The sequence below is a fragment of the Pagrus pagrus genome (assembly GCF_965226575.1).
Source record: "Pagrus pagrus genome assembly, chromosome: 11".
Lineage (NCBI taxonomy): Eukaryota > Metazoa > Chordata > Actinopteri > Spariformes > Sparidae > Pagrus > Pagrus pagrus.
Window position 1 is genome coordinate 6,462,408 of NC_140195.1, and position 22,583 is coordinate 6,484,990.

At 40.5% G+C, this 22,583-nt stretch overlaps 1 protein-coding gene across 1 annotated transcript; it reads left to right on the top strand.

Moving 5' to 3' along the window:
• Nucleotides 1-1,920: 1,920 nt before the first annotated feature.
• Nucleotides 1,921-22,453, top strand: jph2 (junctophilin 2). The gene is made up of 6 exons (XM_084367173.1): nucleotides 1,921-2,854; nucleotides 6,073-6,886; nucleotides 16,424-16,542; nucleotides 18,294-19,231; nucleotides 20,401-20,501; nucleotides 20,592-22,453. The coding sequence occupies exons 1-5, from the start codon at nucleotides 2,476-2,478 to the stop codon at nucleotides 20,479-20,481; spliced, it is 2,331 nt and encodes a 776-aa protein (XP_084223299.1). The 5' UTR covers nucleotides 1,921-2,475; the 3' UTR covers nucleotides 20,482-20,501; nucleotides 20,592-22,453.
• The last annotated feature ends 130 nt before the right edge of the window (nucleotides 22,454-22,583 follow it).

The following is a 22,583-nucleotide window of genomic DNA, read 5'->3' on the forward strand; positions in this document are numbered from 1 at the left end:
CTGTTCCCGGAAGTAGCGGCGGCGACTTAATGAAACGCACCGCTAGCTTCATTTTTTTTTAAATTAATTTTAGTGCAGAATTCATAGATATCATACTTTTAAGTATTTATTTATTAATACTATTACTAGTATGACTAGTACTACTACTATTATTATCAGTATTTATATTTATTTATTTTTATCAAATATCAAGATGTGCATATAATAGTTTGCCGAGAAGAATCTGTCCAAAATCTTAATATGAAAAATGACAAGTAACTGTGGTACTTTTACTGTAATACATTTCAGAGGGAAATATTGTAGTTGTAGTTACTAAGCAGCTTCAGATTGATATTACAAAATATAAATCAACTTATAGCCTAAAAATGTATTGATATAGATTAAACCACCCAGCAGAAAATAAAGCAGGTGAAACTTCCTTTAAAAAATAGACAGATCATCTTAATTAGACAATTTGAGGTCCTTCTGTAATTATTCCAGTAATAAATACATTAAGTAAAAGATCTGAGAAGCCTGATTACTCCACCACAGCTTATCAATACACCTCAGACATCAATGGTGCAGTTACTGACAGTGCCCAGCAGAGGGAGTGAAGAGAGTGAAGCTACAGTACAGCTGTGTCTTATAATGAAACACATGGATTTCCACTGTTTGTACATAAAATAGATTTAAATGTTAAATTAAAAAAACATATGAGTGGATTAGCAGTAAATTCTGTGCTTTGTAAGTAGGCTCAAGTAGTTATCCAGCAACCTATGACCACTGTCTTTAAAATAAATTAAATAATCTAAGTGATTTAGTATATCACAACATATACACCATAATTTATCATTTATTCATTTCACTATAATTTCATCCATAAGTAACATACTGACAGAATGTATGACTTCAGTCACTTTCTGTAACAAGGAAGAAATAAGAATCCAATTTAAGATCCTTGTAATCACATTTAGAGCCTTTCGTGGTCAGACACCTGCCAACATCAGGGTTTGTTAATTGTTCCTCGCTCCAGGCTAAAAAGGAGAGTAAAGAAAGTGCTTTTGAGGTAATAGCTCCTGTACTTTGGAGGTCTCTCCCATTTAATTTACATTCTGTGGACACTATTGGTACCAATAAAAAGTACCCAAAAGTCATACTTCAGGAAAAGTAAAGATAGTTTGTTAAGATATTATTTTGGTAAAAGTGAAAGATGCCATAATGAATAATACTTGAGTAAAAATCTTGAAGTTCTGATATTTAATGTACTTAAGGATCAAAAGTATGAGTAAAATTATGTATACTACAGGTCGACCGATTATCGGATTCGACTTGCATTTCTTTGATTATCGGAGTCAGATTGCAGATAAAATACATTTTAAAATGTGTTTCTTTGGATATGATGCAGCATGTAATAGCCTATGTAAAGTAACTAGAGTCTGAAGTTATTAAATAAATGTAGTGGAGTGAACAGGACAATATTTGCATCCAAAAGGAGGTGGAGTGGAAGTATAAAGTAAAAATGGAAACGGAAAAATGGAAATACTCAAGTAAAGTGCTGTATGAATAAAGTTATTATTATTATTATTATCATTATTATAAAACATCTAAAAGCAAAGTTTTATCAGGAACCTGGGACAGAATCGTATCAAATGGGGCATAATATTAAATAAAGTTATTACAGCCTCAGCTTCAGACAGCAGGCTGTAATTTCCTGATGGTACATAGTAGAAATATGATCCTGATGCCATATTCTTGATCTATGAGACCATTCGGGCCATACAGGAACATCAATGGGGAATCATAGAGATTTATCTACTTTCATCAAGCTCAACAGCCTATTAGAGAATAATTATGTTCAACTTGCATTAACTGTATGTAAAAGTTGCATGTACTTCAGTCCCCGAGGTGGCAAGACTCTGGCATGGCTCCTTGCAGGCAGGCAGGCAGCAGAGTAAGGATTGGGTTGTATTTTTGGAAGGGTGTGTGTGTGTGGATTGGTCGCCTTGTTAGGTCTGCTGAAATATTTCCAACAGCAGCGACCGTCAGGAGATAGCTGGGTGGCAGGGACAGGGGGGAAAGGGGCTTTTCTCTGTGGCCACCTGGAAAAAGCCATGTAAGATCCCTGGCTTATCAAGACAGAAATACAGAAATAATTCGATTTAACAGGCATAAGTCCAAATTTGTAACAGCACCATCATTTGAGGAAATCTGTAGATCGACGAAACCAGATAGAAGAAGAAGAAGAAGAAGACACTAGAGAAATTAAGTTTGCGTAAAGTGTGAAGTGCGCACCGGAGCTTCATGGACACGCTCAGAAGTCCCCAAACCAACTCCAAAAGAAGAAACCCCCACAAGTTCAGCACCAAGGATATCTCCAGCCGGTTTTGATGTCAGGTGAAGGTGAAGTGAGGCTGACGGAGGTTTTATCTTTAGCCAGGTAACAGACTAAAAAGTGCTCTACTTTCTGTTCGGTGCGTTATTGGGCTGCGGTGAGGCATGAGTGGAGGTCGCTTCGAGTTTGACGACGGCGGAGCTTATTGCGGCGGCTGGGAGGGAGGCAAAGCCCACGGCCATGGCATCTGCACCGGACCCAAAGGCCAGGGCGAGTTCTCCGGCTCCTGGAACTACGGCTTCGAGGTGGTGGGAGTCTACACCTGGCCCAGCGGAAACACCTACGAGGGGTACTGGTCGCAGGGGAAGCGTCACGGTCTGGGACTAGAGACCAAAGGACACTGGATTTACAAAGGGGAATGGACTCATGGCTTCAAAGGCAGATACGGAGTCCGGATCAGTGCCGGCAGTGGAGCAAAGTATGAAGGGACGTGGAATAATGGGCTTCAGGATGGATACGGGACAGAAACATATGCGGACGGAGGTGAGAAATCTGAGAGCTTTTAATTAACAGTGTTGGGGAAAGTATTGAGTTTTTACTTTTTTTAAATACTCCTGAAATGTAGCCCAGTGAATTAAAGGGTAACTTTAGCCATTTTTACACATTGAAGTGTTTTTACAGGTCTTGGTAAGTAATACTGCATATGTGGAAAAAAAGTAGTATAAATCTATTTGTGGCTCCAAAGCAAGCTGCATGTAATCTGATAAATTGCCTCCAGTGATGTCCCTCAGTGGCTGAGTTGCATTGTGGGTAATGTAGGCAGCATGTTTTGAAATGGCGAACAGACGAATCTGGAATTAAAAAAGGTGACGTCTCTGGTTGTTTTTTAACTGTCCAAAATGAGTCCAACTGTGTTATAGGAGTGCGATGAGACCAGTGGACTGGGGGCTTATGTTACCCACAATGCAACTGAGACACTGATTGACATTTCTGAAGGCAATTTATCAGATAACATGCAGCTTCCTCTGGAGTCACAAAAGCTTTAATACTACTTTTTTCACAAATGCAGTACTCACAAAGACCTGAAAACACACATTAATGTGTAAAATTGATGGAATTACCCTTTAGTTTAGTTCCTGTTATTGTTGTTACTTAAGTAAGAGTGTCAACCTCACATTGTTAAAATACCCTTTTACAAATAAAAGTTGTAACATAGTTGATTCCCTCTGAAATGTAATGGAGTAGATGTATCAAGTAGCATGAAATTGAAATAACCAAGTTAAATCTTTCTTGCAGTATTCGAGTAAATAAACTTACATTTCACAAGTGGTTTCTGCACTAACCTCCTGTGATATCACCAGTGATAGCAGAGGTACTCAGGTCCTTTACTTGCGTATAAAAGTGATACCACAGTGTAAAAATACTCTGTTAGGAGTAAAAGTTTCAACATGTAACTTAAGTAAAAGTACATAAGTATTATCAGAAAAATGTAAAGCATCAAAAGTAAAAAGACTCATAATTGGCCTTGTGAATGCCGTCTATATCTATACAATGATGGAATGTAACGAAGGACACCTGATCAAGTACTGTACTTAAGTAAAATTTTAAGGTACTTGTACTTTACTTGAGTATTTCCATTTTCTTCTACTTTATACGTCCACTCCACTACATTTATTTGATAACTTTAGTTACTAGTTACTTTGCAGTTGACCCATAATAAGTTTATATATGCATATGCATATGTATAATTTAGTTTTACTTGTACTTTTGATACTTAAGTACATTTATTGCCACAAAAATACTTTTGATACCTACATGTTTAATATCAGACACTTTAAGACTTTACTCAAGTACTTGTTGTTGACTTTAAATCTTACCAAATATAATATTATATAACATATCTTAACTTTTACTTTTACTTTTGGGTACTTACAACGCACTATATTACTGCATTATTTTTGATGCACTAATGTATAAGAAGTATTTGACTCTTGTAGCTGGTTGAGGTGGAGGCAGTTTGAACTCTTTCAACACTGTTGGGTGATTAGATCTTTATGTTTTATGTTAAATCTTAATCTTTGAAGTAATCCCACTGGACAGATAAGTGTTGTCAGAGAAAGTATCAAGTAGCATGAAATGGAAATACTCAAGTAAAGCATAAATCTGTCCTTCAGTGAAGTATCTGAGTAAATACTTTGTTACATTCCAACACTGGAGCTCTGCATTAAGTTCCTGTGATTACTCCAGTCGAAGAAGAAGTACTCACATTTTTTACTTTAGTAAAAGAAGTCACGAGCCAAAAAAAACGTAAAAATACTCAAGTAAAAGTTCAGCATTTTTTTACTTGCAGAGTTATTACTGATGTAATAACATTTACGCGTTTGCTGTAGCTGGTTGAGATTAAGATAATTTCATCTTTTTATGCTGTTGAGTAGTTTAATTTATATACATTTATTTTGTTACTAATAACTATATTCGATAAATGTAGTGCAATAAAAAAAATGTTAGTAGTATAAAATGTAAATGCAGAAGTAAAGACAAACCTCAAATTGTGCTTGATTAAAACGTTACTTTCCACTACTGGATTACACTGTAGTGTTACTATTTAAATCATGCAACAGTTTTAACAAATATCCCTCAAACTAAATGTGCCATATGGTCTGTTGCACCAAGTTCATTGCAGGCGACGTGGAGACCAATCACTGACAGGAAAAAAAAACAGAGCCGTCTCCGGAAGAAAATATCACCCTGCTGCTGTCAGTCAAGAGGTGCTCACAGCTTGATGGAAATCAAACTCGACAGGAATCTTTCCATTTTGTTGAACTACATCATCATTAACAGTGGTCGAGGAAATATTCAGACACTTAACCTAAGTAAAAGTTAGGTATGCTGACATGTGAAAGTACTCAGTTACAGGAAAAAGCTATACTTAAAGCAAGAGTTGGTTATCTCACAAACACATTTTTAACCCTTAGATATTCTCTGGAGGCCTCTTGTGCATCGTCCATTTCACTCTGTACAGGGAAGCTAAGTATGTTAGACAATTAAAATCGATTGTGGTGATCTCTGCTTGTACAATAGCTGTGGTTTCCCTCCTTAACAGCTGACTCATCAGCTTTAAGCCCAGTCTGGTGGAAGTTGTTGGGGGGGGGGGGATGTGATAGCACCAGATGTCAGGTTGTAATAATAGCCCAAAAGCCCCATGCCCTCCTGGCCTCACGGGCTGAGGCCTAGCTGTCACTATAATCCACACTCATGTCAATTTTAGCATGAGACCAGACCTCGAGATGACTTGTCAGTGAGGGCATTAATGAATGAGACTTTGCACACTGAAGATATCCATGACAGTCTGGTAGAAATAAAAGTGTGGGTAGTTTAATATGGAGTGAACTATTTTTGCTCTATAGCTTAAACAATCCGTGTTTAAAGGTCCAGTGTTTAGGATTGAAGGGGATCTACAGGCAGAAATGGAGAATAATGTTCATGTTTTCATGTTTTTCATTTCGAGTCTTTTATATCTACAGATATGTATGTTTCTACAGTAGCTCAGAAGGGACAAAACTAACACGAGGGTGTTTCATATCCTTTATGTTTTTAGTGGCCACCACAGGGGAGTGTGAGACGAGGCATATTCAGTTAGTTGACATCTGCAACCTCTACCCTAGATGCCACAAAATCCTAGCTAGTGAATTAGCACTAAACATAGAGTACAAGTGAGGCTATTGGGAAGTCACTTACTCACTGTTTTCTGATGCTTCCAGGTACTTTCCAAGGTCAGTTCACTGGTGGGATGCGGCACGGCTATGGGGTCCGTCAGAGCGTTCCTTATGGCATGGCAGCAGTCGTCCGCTCCCCTCTTCGTACCTCCCTGACCTCCCTACGCAGCGAACACAGCAATGGCACCGTACTGCAGCAAGACATCCCCATCATCACCACCACTAACGCCTCAGGTGAGGAGACACCCATTGCCACCCCTACCCAGCTAGGACCATCCCGTGGAGGCTTCGCCCTCACTCTCCAGGTCGACCCAGAAGCTGTCAAACCCAAGAAGAAGGGCCTGTTTCGCAGGGGCTCCCTGCTGGGTAAGCTGAAGAAGTCAGAATCAAGTACCTCGCTGTCCAGCCAGAAGAGCAAGATCAGCTTCCTGAGGACGGAATCAGCTCTCAGCTCCAACGCCAGCGACACCAACTCCACCATCAGCATGGACGAAAGCCTGGCCGGAGCCGAGGATTTCCCCCCAGTGGAGGCCGACATTGACGCCACCACCACAGAGGTCTACATGGGCGAATGGAAGAACGACAAGCGCTCAGGATATGGAATAAGCGAAAGGTCCAGCGGGCTGAAGTACGAGGGCGAGTGGCTGAACAACCAGAGACACGGCTACGGCTGCACCACCTTCGCCGAGGGAGGGAAGGAGGAGGGCAAGTACATGAACAACATGCTGGTGAAGGCCATGAAGAAGAGAGTGATCCAGCTGAAGGGAACCAAGATCAAGCACAAGGTGGAGCGGGCGGTGGAGGGCGCTCAGAGGGCTGCAGCCATCGGCAAGCAGAAGGCAGAGATCGCTGCTTCCAGGTAAGAACGGATGAGTGGAGGGATGATTCTCCTTTGTTCATCTTATTTATCCAAGGTTATAAATAAAAAATAGTACAAGATAAACACAAGTGTTGTTTTATAGTGTGTTACAGTTAAGAAATAGTGAGTGCACCGGCTGAAGTGACTGTTAAATGTAACCACAGGATTTCATATCACCCTCTGGATAGCACATCAGGCCTATCATGACTCTCCGTTATGAATGTAATACAAGTTGTCAGGACTTGAATGTTGCTAACACTGTTAACACTGTTCCCTCACAACTTCTGTCTGAACTGGGAGTGTACTCTGTCTGACATTTCATCAACGGAGACTGGACTAACCTCTAAAGCAGCGTTCTCCCAAAATCCTACTGTGACTGTTGATTTCATCCCCCCTGTGTTCTTACTGGCTGCAGAGATGTCTGGAAAATGCTTTTTAGAGCAGGTTCAGCAGTCATTGGTGAGCTCAGGTTGTAGCAGAGAGAGGAGTCAAGTGTAAATAGTTACAACACAAATACAACAAACATTCTCGCAATATATTTGGTTAATTTCTTCGTATGAATTATTTTAAAAAGACCAACTTTTTTAGAAATTTCCTTGATAATTCTTAGTCCTAAGTCTGACTCTATTTTGGAGAAACTTTTGCACTTCACGGTCACGTTTTTAGCTCAACACGTCCGGAGCACTCAGAGGAATCGTGACAATACTGTATTGAAACAATTCATTGGACAAGAGCTAGAGTTTCATCAGTTGCCAGAGTTTGGTGATAAGACCACTCTCATATCTTACAGTTAAATATGAAACTACAGCATGGAGACAGCTAGCTTAGCTTAGTATAAAGACTGGAAACAGGAGGAAACAGCTAGCCTATTTGTCTGCCAGCATCTCACAAATGATATATAACGGGTTAATTAGTGAGTGCTGGTAGGTGGAAATGAGAGTGGTACAGATTGATTGATTGATTGACTTTGGACATGGCCAGGCTAGCTGTTTCCCCTTATTTCCAGCCTTTAAGCTAAGCTAACCAGCTGCTGGCTGTAGCTTCATATTCAGTTAACACATATGAGAGAAATATTTATAAATCTTTATTTTTGAAAAGGGGCAGTGCACATTAAACAACATTCAAACGAATGTCAATGCACCCAAGTTAGCTGAACGGTTCGTTTTCTTCGGTACTCCCTTTGCTTAAAGTTAATAGGCGTCTAAAAATAAATACAAATAAAACAATAGGTACAGTCGTTAGTATCCATCTTCTCATCGAAAAAATTAATTAATCATATATCCAAAAAATGACAAACTGTTCCTTTAACTTAGTGACAGACCGGTTCCATGAGCATAGCTGGTTGTGAATAATCACCGTGGTTACCTGTTTGAAGTATGTGGTGAATACGAGAATGTTTAAACATCTTTCTAATTATAGTTCACTGAAATCAATTCATATTAAATCAGTTCATCAAACAGTAGTGAAACATATTTCCTTGTTCTTACGTGCACACGTCGACCATCAGTTTGTCTGTGACCTTACAAGGCGGTGGTGTTTTTGTCCACAGTCTTCTTCAGCACCTGAAATAAGCTCAGTGTTTACAGCACTGATACACTGCAGACCACTGTCCCTGCAGATTGAAATCTAAATATTGTACTCTGAGGATAAGCAGTATATAAGAGTTATGGGCCGTGTTCATTGTATCAGTGCTTTAAGATCACCTACAGCAAATCCACAGGCGCCTGGACGGAGCTGAGAATGGAAGCAAACACTTTTTGTGAGACTGCTTTCAGAAACACCGCGGTGGCCTTCACAAACCAAACATGACCTCATAGGAAATATACTGTACTGTTCTTGTACAACTACAAACTACTGGAAGACCAGTGGTGGAATGTGACTACCTTACTCAAATATACTGCAAGGAGATTTTAACTAAATTATTTATTCAAAACAATTTTTAATGGCAGAGGATGAATTGAGGAGAATCACAGCCTGAGAAAAGAAGCTGCTCTGTAGTCTGATGGTACGGCACTAATACAAAGTCAGTATGTTTCACCATCGCTATATTTCAGTTATTAATCTTAAATAACCACAAATACACAGCCGACATTGTCGCTATGCGTCTTGCAAACAGCTGTGTTTAAAATAGAAAAATATTAATAAAAATACTTTGGTGGTGCTAATACCGTTTTTGTCCACAGGGGCCGCCAGAATCAACAAAAGAGCTTTAAGTACTTTAACTTTATTTGACTACTTCCATTTTATGCTACTTTATACTTCAACTTCACTACATTTAAGAAGTTAATATATTACTTTTTACTCCTCTACACCTTTCTGACAGCTAGAGTTACTTTTCTGATTAAAATTTCGTATACAAAACTAGAGTGGCACTCAGCAGAGTGCATACCTCAGCCGAGGCCCAACAGTCCCCTTTTGTACTCATTCATAGCTACCAGCCGCCTAAATACGCCTGATCTTTTTCATCAAGATCCATGCATCAGTCCCAGAGAAAATAATGAAAATGTCGACGCCTTCTTTCACACTATGTGAAACACGTCTATTCTGGGCTGAGTATTATGGAAATCGGTTCAGTAGTTTTGTATAATCCTGCTGACAAACCAACCAACCTACAAACAAACAAACAGACTCAGGTGGAAACATAATCTCCTTGGTGGAGAATCATGAAAGAGCTCCTTGTTGTTATTGAGTTGTTAGCATTTCCACAAAAGAGACATTTCACCTGTGAACTTGTCACATGGTTTCATTTAAATACCTGCTAGATCATCCATAATGTAGAGATCAAAGTCCAAAAAAAATGTCTGTCTCAGAACTTTGTTTCTTCTTCTTTCCTTTCCCATTAATCAACCTTTGTGCGTAAACTTCTTCAGCAGAGTTGCCTGAGGACGCAATTGAATATCAGTGTAAACTGACAATAAAGTTGTATGGTATCTCACAACCGCTCATATATCTCCTATGACCTTTAAGAGGGGCCTTAACCTTAGGATGGCAACCACTGGATTAAACCATCAAACTGTATTTGAAATAGTTTAATCTATCTCTACCTCGACCAGCTACAACAGTAGATCCATCAGTATTAACAAGTAAATGTCATTTTTAATAGTATATCAGTCACAGCAGGCATTTTCTGCAGAAAGAGTAGTTTAATTTGACACTTTAAGTACATTTTGTTGACAGTAATTCAGTAATTTTAAGTAGGATTTGAAATGCAGGACATGTTTGCTTTGTTGTATTGCTAACAGCCCTTCTTGTGTGGTCCTGAACGTTACATTAAAATCAGTTATTATATAAACAGTGGAGACATGACACGTCTGTTCCTGGCAGTGTTTTCATCACTCTGTGATCCTTTGGCAGTGAGGTCGACTGTTAAAAATACATGTACAACCTGTGCGCTGCATGGGAGGGCCAGACCTGGCCCCTTCAAGTCCAGTTAGCTAACATCCACTGGCATTCAGACACTCTGTGGACATTGTTCGGTTGCGTGGGCTGAGCTGAAGGAGGACCTGTGTTGCAGGACGGGGTGTAAATGACGCACACACAGGGGCCCTGTGGTAACAGAGGAGCCCTGACTAAATATGGACAGGCACACTCTTGCTGTATCACAATCACAGGGGAATGCAACAGCTGATTATCCCCCCTCCCCCCCGCCTCCAAACACCATCTTTCCTGCCTAGTCACAGACATACACTGTTTTCTGATGGTGAATCTTAGTGGCTCTTTAGTTTTGTCTGCACTCTTATTTCAGGCTTTCACCTTTGTCCAGTTTTAGCAAATCAAATATCCAATTGGGGTAAATCTCTGCTTGAAAACAGCAGTCTGCCTGCTGCTTTACACTGTTTCTTTCACCCGCTGTGTGCTTTAACTTTTAGCTCTGCTGCTCACCAGCAACAGTTAGAGATCACAGATCTCGGTGCACCTTGCGTCAGCAGCGGTGTCAAATGGTTCCCTGGATATAAATATGACACACCTCATAAGCAAGTGCTTGGGTATAAAGGGTTAGCGTGTATATGTACCACACCTAGCTTTAGTTGTGCAGCTTGGATTACATACTGTACTGCTGATACGAGCATTTTGTGTCGGTGAGCGATCAGTGGGGCGTAACATTTGTAAACACAGTTCAGCCCTGACCTCAGATCAGGACTATTCACACTGTTTTTTATGAGTTACTTATTAAACGAGAAATAATGTGGCAGAGGAAAAATTAGCCGATGAGTAATAAGAGAAACTGATGAGATCGCTGTAGATGTGACCTCTTAGCAATGTTGCAATAATGAGGTTGCAATTAGCTCTTAATGTATGTGTATTTTGGCAAAGTGATTCAATTATACGCCGCAACATTTAGTCGTCTTTTAATAGAAACTAAATCACTCTTTCACACGCCCTCTGTCTCACACACACACACACACACACACACACTGCGACACAGTTGAATAGGACCCTCCACAAAGATCCAGTGGCACATGCCAAACTGACAGAGTATCTCTTGCCATCAACAGCCTCCGGGGCAACTGCAGCATGACAAAAAACAAATGTTACAAAACAGCAGAGCAGTAGGACCCATCTGAAGAACAGCTTTTACATTCGCTGAGCTCTAAATTAAGATTTAATGTGCAGATTATTCTTTGATCTCTTAGCTTTGAGTGTCGGAGGCAGTTTGTTCCTACAGCTGATGTCTCATCTCTCCTCAGAGTACAACAAGCATCTCCTGAAGGCGCCCCTAAAAGCATAAGGGGTATTTAGGTCACAGTGTCAAATGTCATGTTTGGTTGCAGAGAAGCACTGGAGAACCAACACAGTTAGACAACCTAAAAGGCCGTTCTGGCAAATGTCCTTTTGTTCTATTGTTGGTGAGGGCTTAAAAAAAAAATCTGTTTACTCAAGAGATCGCCTCCATTTCCTCTGCCTGCAGTGCTGGAAAGTAACTAGATACATTAACTTAACATTCATTAGTATATAAAGTAATTAAATTATGCACACGTTAATGCATCACCAATTACGTAGACCATATCGTCAGCTTTACTGCTGACAACTTAAAGCGACTTATACCAACACTGACAATGGATCACATGTTTGGTTGGATTAGCTTGTAGTGATGAAATCACATGAAATGATGCTGTAGTTTCCATTTGGCCCCAGCAGGCAGCTGTTCGGGGTGAAAAAGGTCTTAAAATCCACCGTACAACACCTGCTCTGTACCACAGAGGACAGAAAAGATGAAACCAGAGTGTTAATTTTGGACCTAAATTTTACTAAGTGGCCTGTGGACAGATGACAAATGATTGCTAATGTGGCTCTTTGTCCTTTGGGTGTGTAAATAAGCACCTGTCTGCCAACAATTTGGGGATTTCAGCTTAAAAGTTGGTGATATGTCAATGTTGTGTTCATGGCTTGTTTCACCTGCCTGTAATCCACCAAAAAATGTGCCTGTATCTCCTCACTGCCAGCAAGACTGTTTACGTAGCCCCAAAACCATGACTACCACAAATGATTTTATCATGTAATTAAGTTTTCATTGACTTACCATCATTTTATATCACTTCTTGATTTGTTTTATTTTTTGTTTTTTAAGCTGGAATAACAGTTAATACAGTGGTTGAGTGATGCACCAGAGCCTAAGGTTGAAAAGTTACTCAAATGTTCACAAACACTCAACAGCTGAACAATGTTCAGTCTCAGGTCAGGTGGGCATTATCAGTCAAAACAGTCCCCATATAAGCTCTGCCACCTACCATACTGTTAGCAGCTAATTTTAGCAACTATAACGACAGTGGGGGATATATTATTACATTGCTGGTTCTCTATAAATATATGCTTCCATTAGGGAAACTCCATATTAAGCTGCTCTTTACTTCCCAGAGGCACTTTATGATATTTACTAGTGCAGCATACTACATTTGAATAACTTTACTTGTTAAGTAGGAATAAAGCTGTTTTTTCTTTGCAGTGCAATGTAGGAGTGAGCTGTTACTCCACACTAAAGGACATGTGATGGCATCACCTCTCAAGTCTGATGTTTCAGCACATTACCGGTACTAACAGTAGTGTTGGCACAGACTCACTGTGGGTTGTAGCAGCTACTGAAGCCACTTGGCTGCAACGAGCCATCTTCCACCTACCTTCTTTTTAGTGTTGGTGCTGATTCTGCTTTGGCTGGCTACTTTCCAAAGTACTTTTACTTGTTGTCATTTGTCTCGTGAGCGTCTGACATAAGTTTTATTTGCGATACACGACATAACCTGAAGCTCAGTTTTACAGTTCAGGCCTGTTTATCTTTGTTTTAGGTTTGTAAGTGCAGTGATAGTGTAATTGTAGCTGAAAGCTGCCAAAATGAGGATGACCTACACTCAATATTGTGCCTGAACACATCACAGAGAGTTATTCCTGTTATAAAACATTATTTTGTTTTTGTGTTTTCATTGGATTCACTGACAGCTACTTCATAAGTGGTAGTTGGCAAAATTAAAAGTTGTATTCCTAAACACGTTCCTTATATTAGACCGTGTGCGTTGTTTTTGTTGTGCTGCGTTTGTGTGGTATGATTTAGTTTCAGCCTGCCTCGGAAATTGTTAGTATGACTCTACCTTTTAATGAATGATTTCAGTGTCATTATAAACGTGTGTGATTTGTGAGAACAGGCTGAAGGGCTTCCTGGAAGAGGAGGCGCTGACTGTGTGTGGACAGGTGGAGCTCATCTATCTCTAACAGGGAACCTCAGGAGTCTCTAATTGTTCCAGTGGGAAGCACCTTCCCCACCGAGTCTTCAAGCGGAGCAGGCGGCTATTTTCAGCTCAGTGTAAAGTTACAGTATGTGAAGTATCCACAGAGTAATCACAATCAGTAATTCTCACAGTTAATAGCTGCAGCCTTGAACTCTCGGCACTCAGATGCTGTTTTTTTAGTCGTGCGAGCGGTGTGGCTTTGTTGTTGTCAGTCCAGACTGAATTATTCCAACAGATACTTGATACGAGGCCATGAAGGTTTTTTTTATTGGTCCCCAGTAGATGAAGCCAACTGACTTTAGTGATCATCTGAGTTTCCAACAGCAGGTGAAATGTTCTCTGTCATCCAGGTGAACATTTCCACGGCATAGTACAGATATTTATAGTGCCCAGAGGATGGATCCTCATGACTTTGATGATCCTCTGACTTTTTTCATCTGGCGCTGTAATCCATCCAATGATTTGTTTCCCTACTAAATACATGTAAAACTGACATTACCACACACACTGTTTTGTGACAATCATAGTATCATTACATCTGCTAAATATCAGATGTTGATAAATGATGTAAGAATTTAGCTCAAAGCCTCACTGAGCAGATGAGTTTTGTAATTATTGCTACTGTTTGTATTGTGAAAGTGCGCTTAGCCATTTTAGTTTTATTCATGGTATATTTTATTTGCATTAGCTACATAGTCAGTTCTCAGTTGTCTACCTGGAAGTGACTTCACATTGATTCGGTGTCCCCAGATTTCTTCTGCGTGTTCTGTTACTTGTTCTTCAATAATTTAGAGCGGAAGGCTTGAGAAACACAAGGAGGGTTGGTGCATGGTGCTTTTTTCTCTCTGTTCAGCTTCAAACTTGACTGCTGAGACTGCTACTTACCATATCTGCCAAAAGAGCATGGGTCAAACACTTGAGTCAAGTTTTCCAACTGCATATATATAAAAGAATGACGTCTCTAGCAGCTACTGAAACATCTGATCCCTCTCGTGTTTTATTTGAAGAATATCAGCTCCTGCTATTAAAACCTCATTAATATTGTCGAGGCGGCTGTAGCTCAGGAGGTAGAGCAGGTTGTCCAGTAATCAGAGGGTTGCTCAGAGGGTCCCTAGTTTGATTCCCAGGCTCCCCCAGCCTGTCGAAGTATCCTTGGGCAAGATACTGACCCCAAATTGCTCCTGAAGAGCAGGTTGGCACCCTGCGTGGCATCTGCCATCAGTGTGTGAATGGATGAATGTGACGAGTGTTGTAAAGCACTTTGAGAGGTCAGTAGACTGGAGAAGCGCTTTAGAAATGCAAGTCCATTGTAAATTTTAAATTCTGAGTTTGACTTTCTGCTCCAAAACAACATAGTGCCCCATTAAACAGAATATTTAGCGTTCGATTGAACAGACTGTTGAACTGTTAAATCAAAGTTTGGGTTCTTTGTTGTTCCTTTGTGGAAGAATTACCTCAAGAGGCAATAGTCCAATAGTATAGCTCCTGTAGTGTCAGCCGTACACTTTCTGAATTCAAGGTCTCGTCCACAGCTAACTGAACAATGAGCTCATTATCTAGCGAGTGTTGGGTGTTCTCTCCGTCTACCTGTCACATTAAATGTGTGGTGATGGAGCCCTCGATGACTTGCCAGCAACAACTCAATGTCTTTGTGGAGGTGATAAAAGCATAATTTATTTCTGTCCCAGCCCAACAGCAGAGAGGGACATCTCTCCTCTCTCGATGGCTAATAATACTAATGAGCCATATGACCAGAAGTCTCCCACCCCTGGCCTTCACTTCAACATGATTGAATACCATAAACAAGCCCCGCGCTGTCGGTATTTTGGGTCGGTCTTAAACAGTTTAGAGCCATCATCTCCTGGGGGTAATTTTCAAGGCCTGTGCTTTGATTGATTCAAAAAAGATCACAATCAAGGTCAGAGTGCATTAAAACGTTTAGTAATGCATATTATTTACTGACCAAGTTGTGATTCTAGAGCTGCAAATAATTATTTTTATTAATTGTTAGTCTGAAGATTTTTTTCACAATAAATCAGTTTAATAGTTTGGTCTATAAAATGTCTGCTGGTGACTTGTTTTGTTTTCATACCAGCAGTCAAAAAAACACACAGCTAATTAGCTCCTGATTGGGAGCACCAGAACCGGAGCCAAGCGATTGGACATATTAAGAGACAAGAAGGGTCAGGGCTAGCTGATTAGCATGCTAACTTCAGTGGATGTCTCTGCCACAAAATAGATGTTTTTGACGTAACATTAAAACTTCTGTTGATATCTTTTTGAAAGTTTTGAACTAAAATTCTTACAAATTGTACCTTTAAAGGCCCTATTTGTAAGAAAAGTTTATTTTTGTGTCCCAACTTGTCAAATACTGGGATTGTAGGACGGGTCAGCCACCATCCCAATGTGTCAATATTTAACCAGTTGGGATTAAGATTCAAAAATCACCTTTTCTCACAAATTGGACCTTTACGAAAAGTTACATGCTGAGACTTTTTCTGGTTTGAATGGGGTTTTATACAGGTTTTACTCAGGTTAAACAAACAAAAGTTAATTAGTGACCTTGAGATTCTCTGAGGTTTTCTTACCCTTGGACAGAGCCAAGCCAAGCTGTTCCCCCCTGGTTCCAGTCATTATGCTAAGCAAAGCTAACCAGCTGCTGCTCTGGTGTAGCCTACCAAACGGTATTCTCAATGCATATTAACATTACGACAATACTCAGATCATAACTCATGCCACTAACAGTAAAATGAAAATAAAACATCTGGATGATTGTTGTAGTACCATGATTGAATTGTGCTGCATCTGTCCCGTGCAGGACGACCCATTCAAAGGCCAAGGCAGATGCAGCTGAACAGGCCGCTCAGGCCTCCAACAGTGAGTCCAGCATCGCCAGACTGGTGGCCAAAGAGCTCTCCCCTACCTTCTACCAGCCAGGTCAGTGGACTTCTCATCCAAGAGGAATACTGCAAAATGGATGATAGCATGCAAAAACCTCCGGGCTATTAAACACACTGTTACCTCTGTGAAATAGGACAATACAGTGTGGGAACAAAGACTTAATGACTCAAAGCACAGATTTATTCAAGCAGCTACTCTCACCTGAAATTGGATGTCATGAATTATTTATCTTGTATAGTTGGAGTTCATTTTTACCATCTTACTCAAATTACATAAATGCACACCGCAGACAAATCCTCTTTATATTTGTGGCATCAATATGAATAGCACACACATATCAATGTTTTTGTTTAGCTGGTGCAGAGATTGTACGACATTAACAAGAGTTTCTTATTTACTGCGTGACATTTTTTAAAGGAGACGGCAAATATAAACTGATAACTGCTCACCACTCATCTAGTTTATAATGTGTCCCTGTACATACCTCCAGCTTGAGCCGGTGGATCCTTGGCTGAGGCTCCCCACAAGGGTAGACGCATTTGAATGTCTAAAAAAGGAACATCTTATTGGGTCGAAGGGGTCGTATCAGTTTCATCGCGGGTCTGGCGACACGCACTTACATTTACAGGAAAGCAGCCCAGTCATTTAGGAGCTGCTTGCTTTTTTTCTCTCTTTCAAAAAACAGAAAGTCATCCAGCTTTCTGAGCGGCTGCCAGAATTGTCTCTGACTAATACTACAAATGGACAAGGCCTGGCTGAGTCCTGCTTTGCATTCTTCCATGAAAGATCTCTCACCAAGGAGACAACAACACAGAAATACAGTGTCAGCGTGTGCACCATCTGTTACGTTTGTACCAGAAAAACAGCCCTTTAGCCTCAAAATTTTGAGGAAAAGTCTGGTGATATTATGCATTATATCTTCATTAGAAACAAATAGCCTTGGGGCTGACAGCCAACTATCAGCTGAACTAGGGAGGGATGAACTATAATGCAATGTTGATTTTGGTCTTTTTATGAGGTTTGTTGCCATTATGTTAAAATAGTTTTATCCTTTCATATTAAAGGTCAAGTTCACACACAAATAAAAATGCAGTCATTATCTACTCACCCTCATGCCGATGGAAAGTTGGTGGAAGTTTCATAGTCCGCAAAACATTTTGAGAATGCTGCTACATTGTTTAGCTGTGAAGCTCCAGACATTTTTTGTGGACTACGAAACTTTCCATCAGCATGAGGGTGAGTAGATAACTGAATTTTAATTTTAGGGTGAACTTATCTTTTAAGAAGCTCCCCTCCTCTTTGACATAAACATTTTCACTTGTGTTTTTTTTTTTTTCTCTGGCATTTTCCCACCTTTTTCTCTTGGAAACATGAGCAAAAACAACCAACTTCTGAATGAACACATGCATTGATGTTGAGAATTATTATTATTGCCTGTAACAGCCTCTGGAAGCATAATTATAAAGTTGCCTTCAAAGATGTAAAATCTCTCCTCCTGTAGCTATTTCCTGGTGTTTTAATCATAGGTAGTTAATCTGGTTGAAGGATAGCAGGGGATTAGAAAGAGAGTTTCTTAAATTTAGTCTTGTAGTTATTTCTTAGTATAATTAAATATAATTTGCCTTGCAGGGGGAGAGTGAAAAGAGAGCACCATGACAACAATGTTACCTAGATAATATTTTTTCCATGATAGTGACATCAATAAAGCCAGAGAACAGTGCTTATCATTGCTTTTAATATGTTGAGTCTGTAAACACTAATATACTGGTTGAACTGGTCGCACACAGGTCCTGAGTATCTGAAGAAGAGAGTGTTACAGGAGGTCGTGGACGGCAGTGAGAACACAGACATTGTACTGCACGAGCCGCTGCTGGCGGAGGAGGAGCCCCTGCCCACACCGCCGGAGAGCCCACTCATGAATGAACTGGACAGCCTCATGCCTGGCTCATCCCCAGGCCGCACCCCCTCCCCCAGCCCAGGCATCATCAGCAAGGAAGACCCCAAACTCCTCAGTCCAGGAAGCTGGAATGAAGACAAAAGCAGTAAAGGTGGTGGTAGTAAGGGTGGCAGTAAACCCAACAGCAAGCCCAATAGTCGCCCCACTACCCCTTCAACTTCTGTTTCTGCTCCCGCCTCGGCTGCACCTGAGGGCGGAGGGGCCCCCAGCAGCCGTGGCCCCTCTCGCACCCCCAGTCGTCAGAGCAACAAGATCGAGCAGGGCTCTGACCTGGAGATCAAGCCCCTGCAGAAGTTTGACTCTGAGGTTATAGCTCCAGACGTCGCTTCTGCCGCTGCTGCTGCTGCTGCTGCCCCCGTAAGAAATAGCCTCATCGCTCCAGATGAAGACGCACCACGCCCCGCCTCCAAAGTATCCGCAAAAGCTGTCACCCCCGAGCCTAAACCCGTCGAGGTCAAACCTGAAAGAGCTCCATCAGTCCACGAGCGAGTGCCGTCGGTCTCTGAGAACAAAGTGGAGTCCAGGGAGGTGAGCAGGCCTTCCAGCAAAGCAGAGACGACAAAGCCATTACCGAAATGGCAACCCAGCCCAGCTCCGTCCCCGAAACCAGCACCCAGTCGTGAACCTAAAACAGTACCAAAGCAAGTGGAAGCCAAACCCATCGTCGCCAAACCAGCCCAGAAGGTGGATTCCAGAGCAGAAGTCAGACTGAAGTCTGTGGTGTCAAACTCAAGCAACGCGTTGTCTGCAGAGTCTTTGGAGCTGGAGGTAAGACAGTAAATATACACACTGACTCACATTAGATTATTTTTAGACATGTTAGCAGCGAGTCTATAGGGTGTCAGTCTGTCAGTCAGTCCACCACTTTTGTCCAGACGAAAATATCTCAACAACTATTTGACAGATTGCCGCGACATTTTCAGACATTCGTGGTCCAAAGAGGAAGAATCCTACTGACATTGTTGATCCCCTGACTTTGTGATGTGATGGCTTGTAGCAAAAGTTCTTCCTTTACATGACATGGACAACATGTGGTCTGTTGATTTAACAGGGCTTTCTTTTTATACAGTGTTGTCTAGAGTGTTAATATTTAAAGGATACATTCACCCAAAAATAAAAATTCAGTCATTATCTACTTCAGGTGAAGTTCTTGAAGAGCTTCAGAGAAAAACAGCATTGCAGCATTCTCCTAAACAACTGAAGTATATGGGGACTTAAAAGGTAAAAAAAAAAGTTCATGAAGCATAATCCTCTCCAAAAGCCCTTAAGATGAAATCTTCACTGTAGCTGCTAAACTAAAAGCGTTTGTGCGCACCCTGTCTGAAGTGGGTGTCTTTTCAAATCAGTTTGGGATCTTAGAGCCATTTTATTTGTTTTTTTATTTTACTTCGGTTGTTAAGGAAAATGCTGCAACGCTGTTATGCTGTGAAGAAATGTTTTGTAGACTATGAAACTTCACCTAACTTTCAGCATGAGGGTGAGTCGATGATGTCTGAATTTTCATTTCTGAGTGAACATATCCTGTCAGGGTTCGTTAAGTTAAATTGGTTAAAGCCACATGAGTACAAGTTGTTAAATTTCCTACTAATGATTTGGTTTTAAAAAATATTAAAGTAATAAACTGACATATTGGGAAATATGCTGATTTGGTTTCTAACCAAGAGTCTCCCAGCACCTTTAAAGCTCACAGAGAAGATGAAACGAGTTAATTAGTGAGCTTTTGAGGTGCCGGAAAACAGATTTCTTTTGAACCTTTTGACAGAGCCTGGCGAGCTGTTTCCCCTTGCTCCCAGCCATTATACTAAGCTATGGAAAGACATGAGAGTGGTATCAAAAAAGCATATTTCCCAAAATGTTTAACTATTCCTTCAAGTAGTAATTTTAATTCTTCACATATAAGATATGACCTCATATCCCATTTGTTCCTGTCTTTCCAGGGCCCAAACACCATCATGATCTGCATGGTTATCCTGCTCAACATCGGCCTGGCCATTCTCTTCGTACACATTTTGTCATGAGATACTGTCCGCCTCCTCAGGTAGTAAAATATACAAATTCAGTGAACTCTGCCCTTCTTGTAGGTGAGTGAAAGAAGCCCACTAAAAAAATAACAAATTCTATGCTGCAGGTCACCAGCAGTGTTGGAGAGAGATGGCCTGCCTCCTCCTCAGTTAGGACCGGAGATCAACCGCATCGACCGCTGAGGAGAAAAAGAAGCCTCATGCAGACAGCCGCAGCTCCTCTTAAGGTTTTTGTTGGTGTGACTGTGTGAGGCTCTGTGAAGCTCCTCTCTTTCCAGAGGTTTGACAAACTGAAGGACATTGAACGACTGAAAGGATTCAGTACATCTGAATATGATGGTGTTGGTGTGATGAAGTCGGGGCTGGATGGTTAGAGTATGTTCTCAGTACTGGAGAAGCAGGGTGGCACTGAAGAAGTCTCGATCCAACTTCGTCACAGTGTGTCACAGGTGTGTCAACATTTTACAAAAGGGCTTTTAACTCAACAGTGGCTGACTCTCACAACACCGAGTCAGGCAGATCGGACAAACTCAGTAGTTCATTATGTTTTGTCACAAGATATGTTTGCTTGTCATATGTAATCACCGGCTGAAGGAATGTTAAAAACATCCAGACTGAATATTCTCTCCACTTAAAAACTTGATTGTTGAGACACAACTGCAGCAGACGTGTGAAAGATTAGCGTGATAACTGTTGAAAATCATTGTTTTAATTATCTGCAAAGTGGTTAAAAAGCTGAAGTAGATTCATTAAGTAGGAGTATGAAATGTTTTCTCCAGAAAACACTGTAAAGCCAATATTGTTCTCTTCTTGTTGCTCTTCATACTCCATTACGAGTTACATTTCGGCTAATTACATCCTGCAAAAATCTGTATCTGAGACTGTGGTGTACTACACTGTGAAATTTTCTATTTTCACTTGGATTTATATGCATTTGTTGTCATTCTGCTGCTTTGGTTTTGGAGGTGATAAACCAAATAGAGAAAGAAAATAGGAAGCTTATGAGTGTCACTGCTATTGTGTCCGTACTGTATGTTCCTCCTCAATGCTGTATAGCACCCAGGTGGTTTTAAATGAGAGTTGTGTATGTTTTGCGATAGGATAAGCGATCAGAAAAAGGAGGCTGGGATTTTTTCCTGTTTAAAACAATCTCTGTATGTTGTAATAAGGTTGCTCAAGCTACAGATTTATATTAATACAATATTAGCAGCAGGAAGTGGGTTTGGATGATGTGTTTGCCTGTGTAGGGTTCATGGATTCATGTATGTTTCAACATAGAACACTGTCCACACTCTTCCACTGCATTATATTCAGGGCCTGTTGTGCTTCAGAGCCAATTATGAGTTCAACTTTTGTACGCATGTGGGCACTTTGTGTGTATGTGTCTGTATTTTGTACCGTTTTGAAGTGCACATCTTTTCAGAATTCAAAATATTCTGTCGCAGGATTTTTTTTGTCAGAGGGAAAATGCAAACCTAAATTTATTTATTTCCCAAAGGAGTCAGAATACCTTGTGATTGTGAGATGGAGAAAAAAATAGAGAATGATTCTTAACTCCAGGTCTTACATTGAGAAGAGCACTCTCCAGATGTGCCTTTTAATATTTCTTCCCCGCTCTTTTATCCATCAATATATGGGTTTTCAGAGGTTTTTTAGCTGAAATTGTTTTAACACACAGTGCACTGCTTGTGCATCGTTTTCATGCCAAAATAGAAAATCTACAAAATAAAACTGTATATGTGGAATACATTTTGGGTGGATAGTTTATCCTTAGTAACAGAAACAAATTGGCAGATGAACTCAACGCTATGTGCAATAAACAGTATTCATGTAGGAGCCATATTGTTTTGTCTGTTTTAGTGCATTTAATGAAATCAAATAACATTGCTGAATTTGAGGAAGAGCATTTGTGTAGCCAAACCTGGTCAAAATGAACAAAGCTGAAATTAAATAAAAACCTTTTACAACATGTGTGTTTAATGTTTTGGTTAAAGCTCTTCTGTATGCATCTTCACCTCTTTCCCCGTATTATGGTTCTTCTAAATTTTGCTTTATAGGTTCCTAAATTTATTCCATGATTTTCATACAATACCATTCAT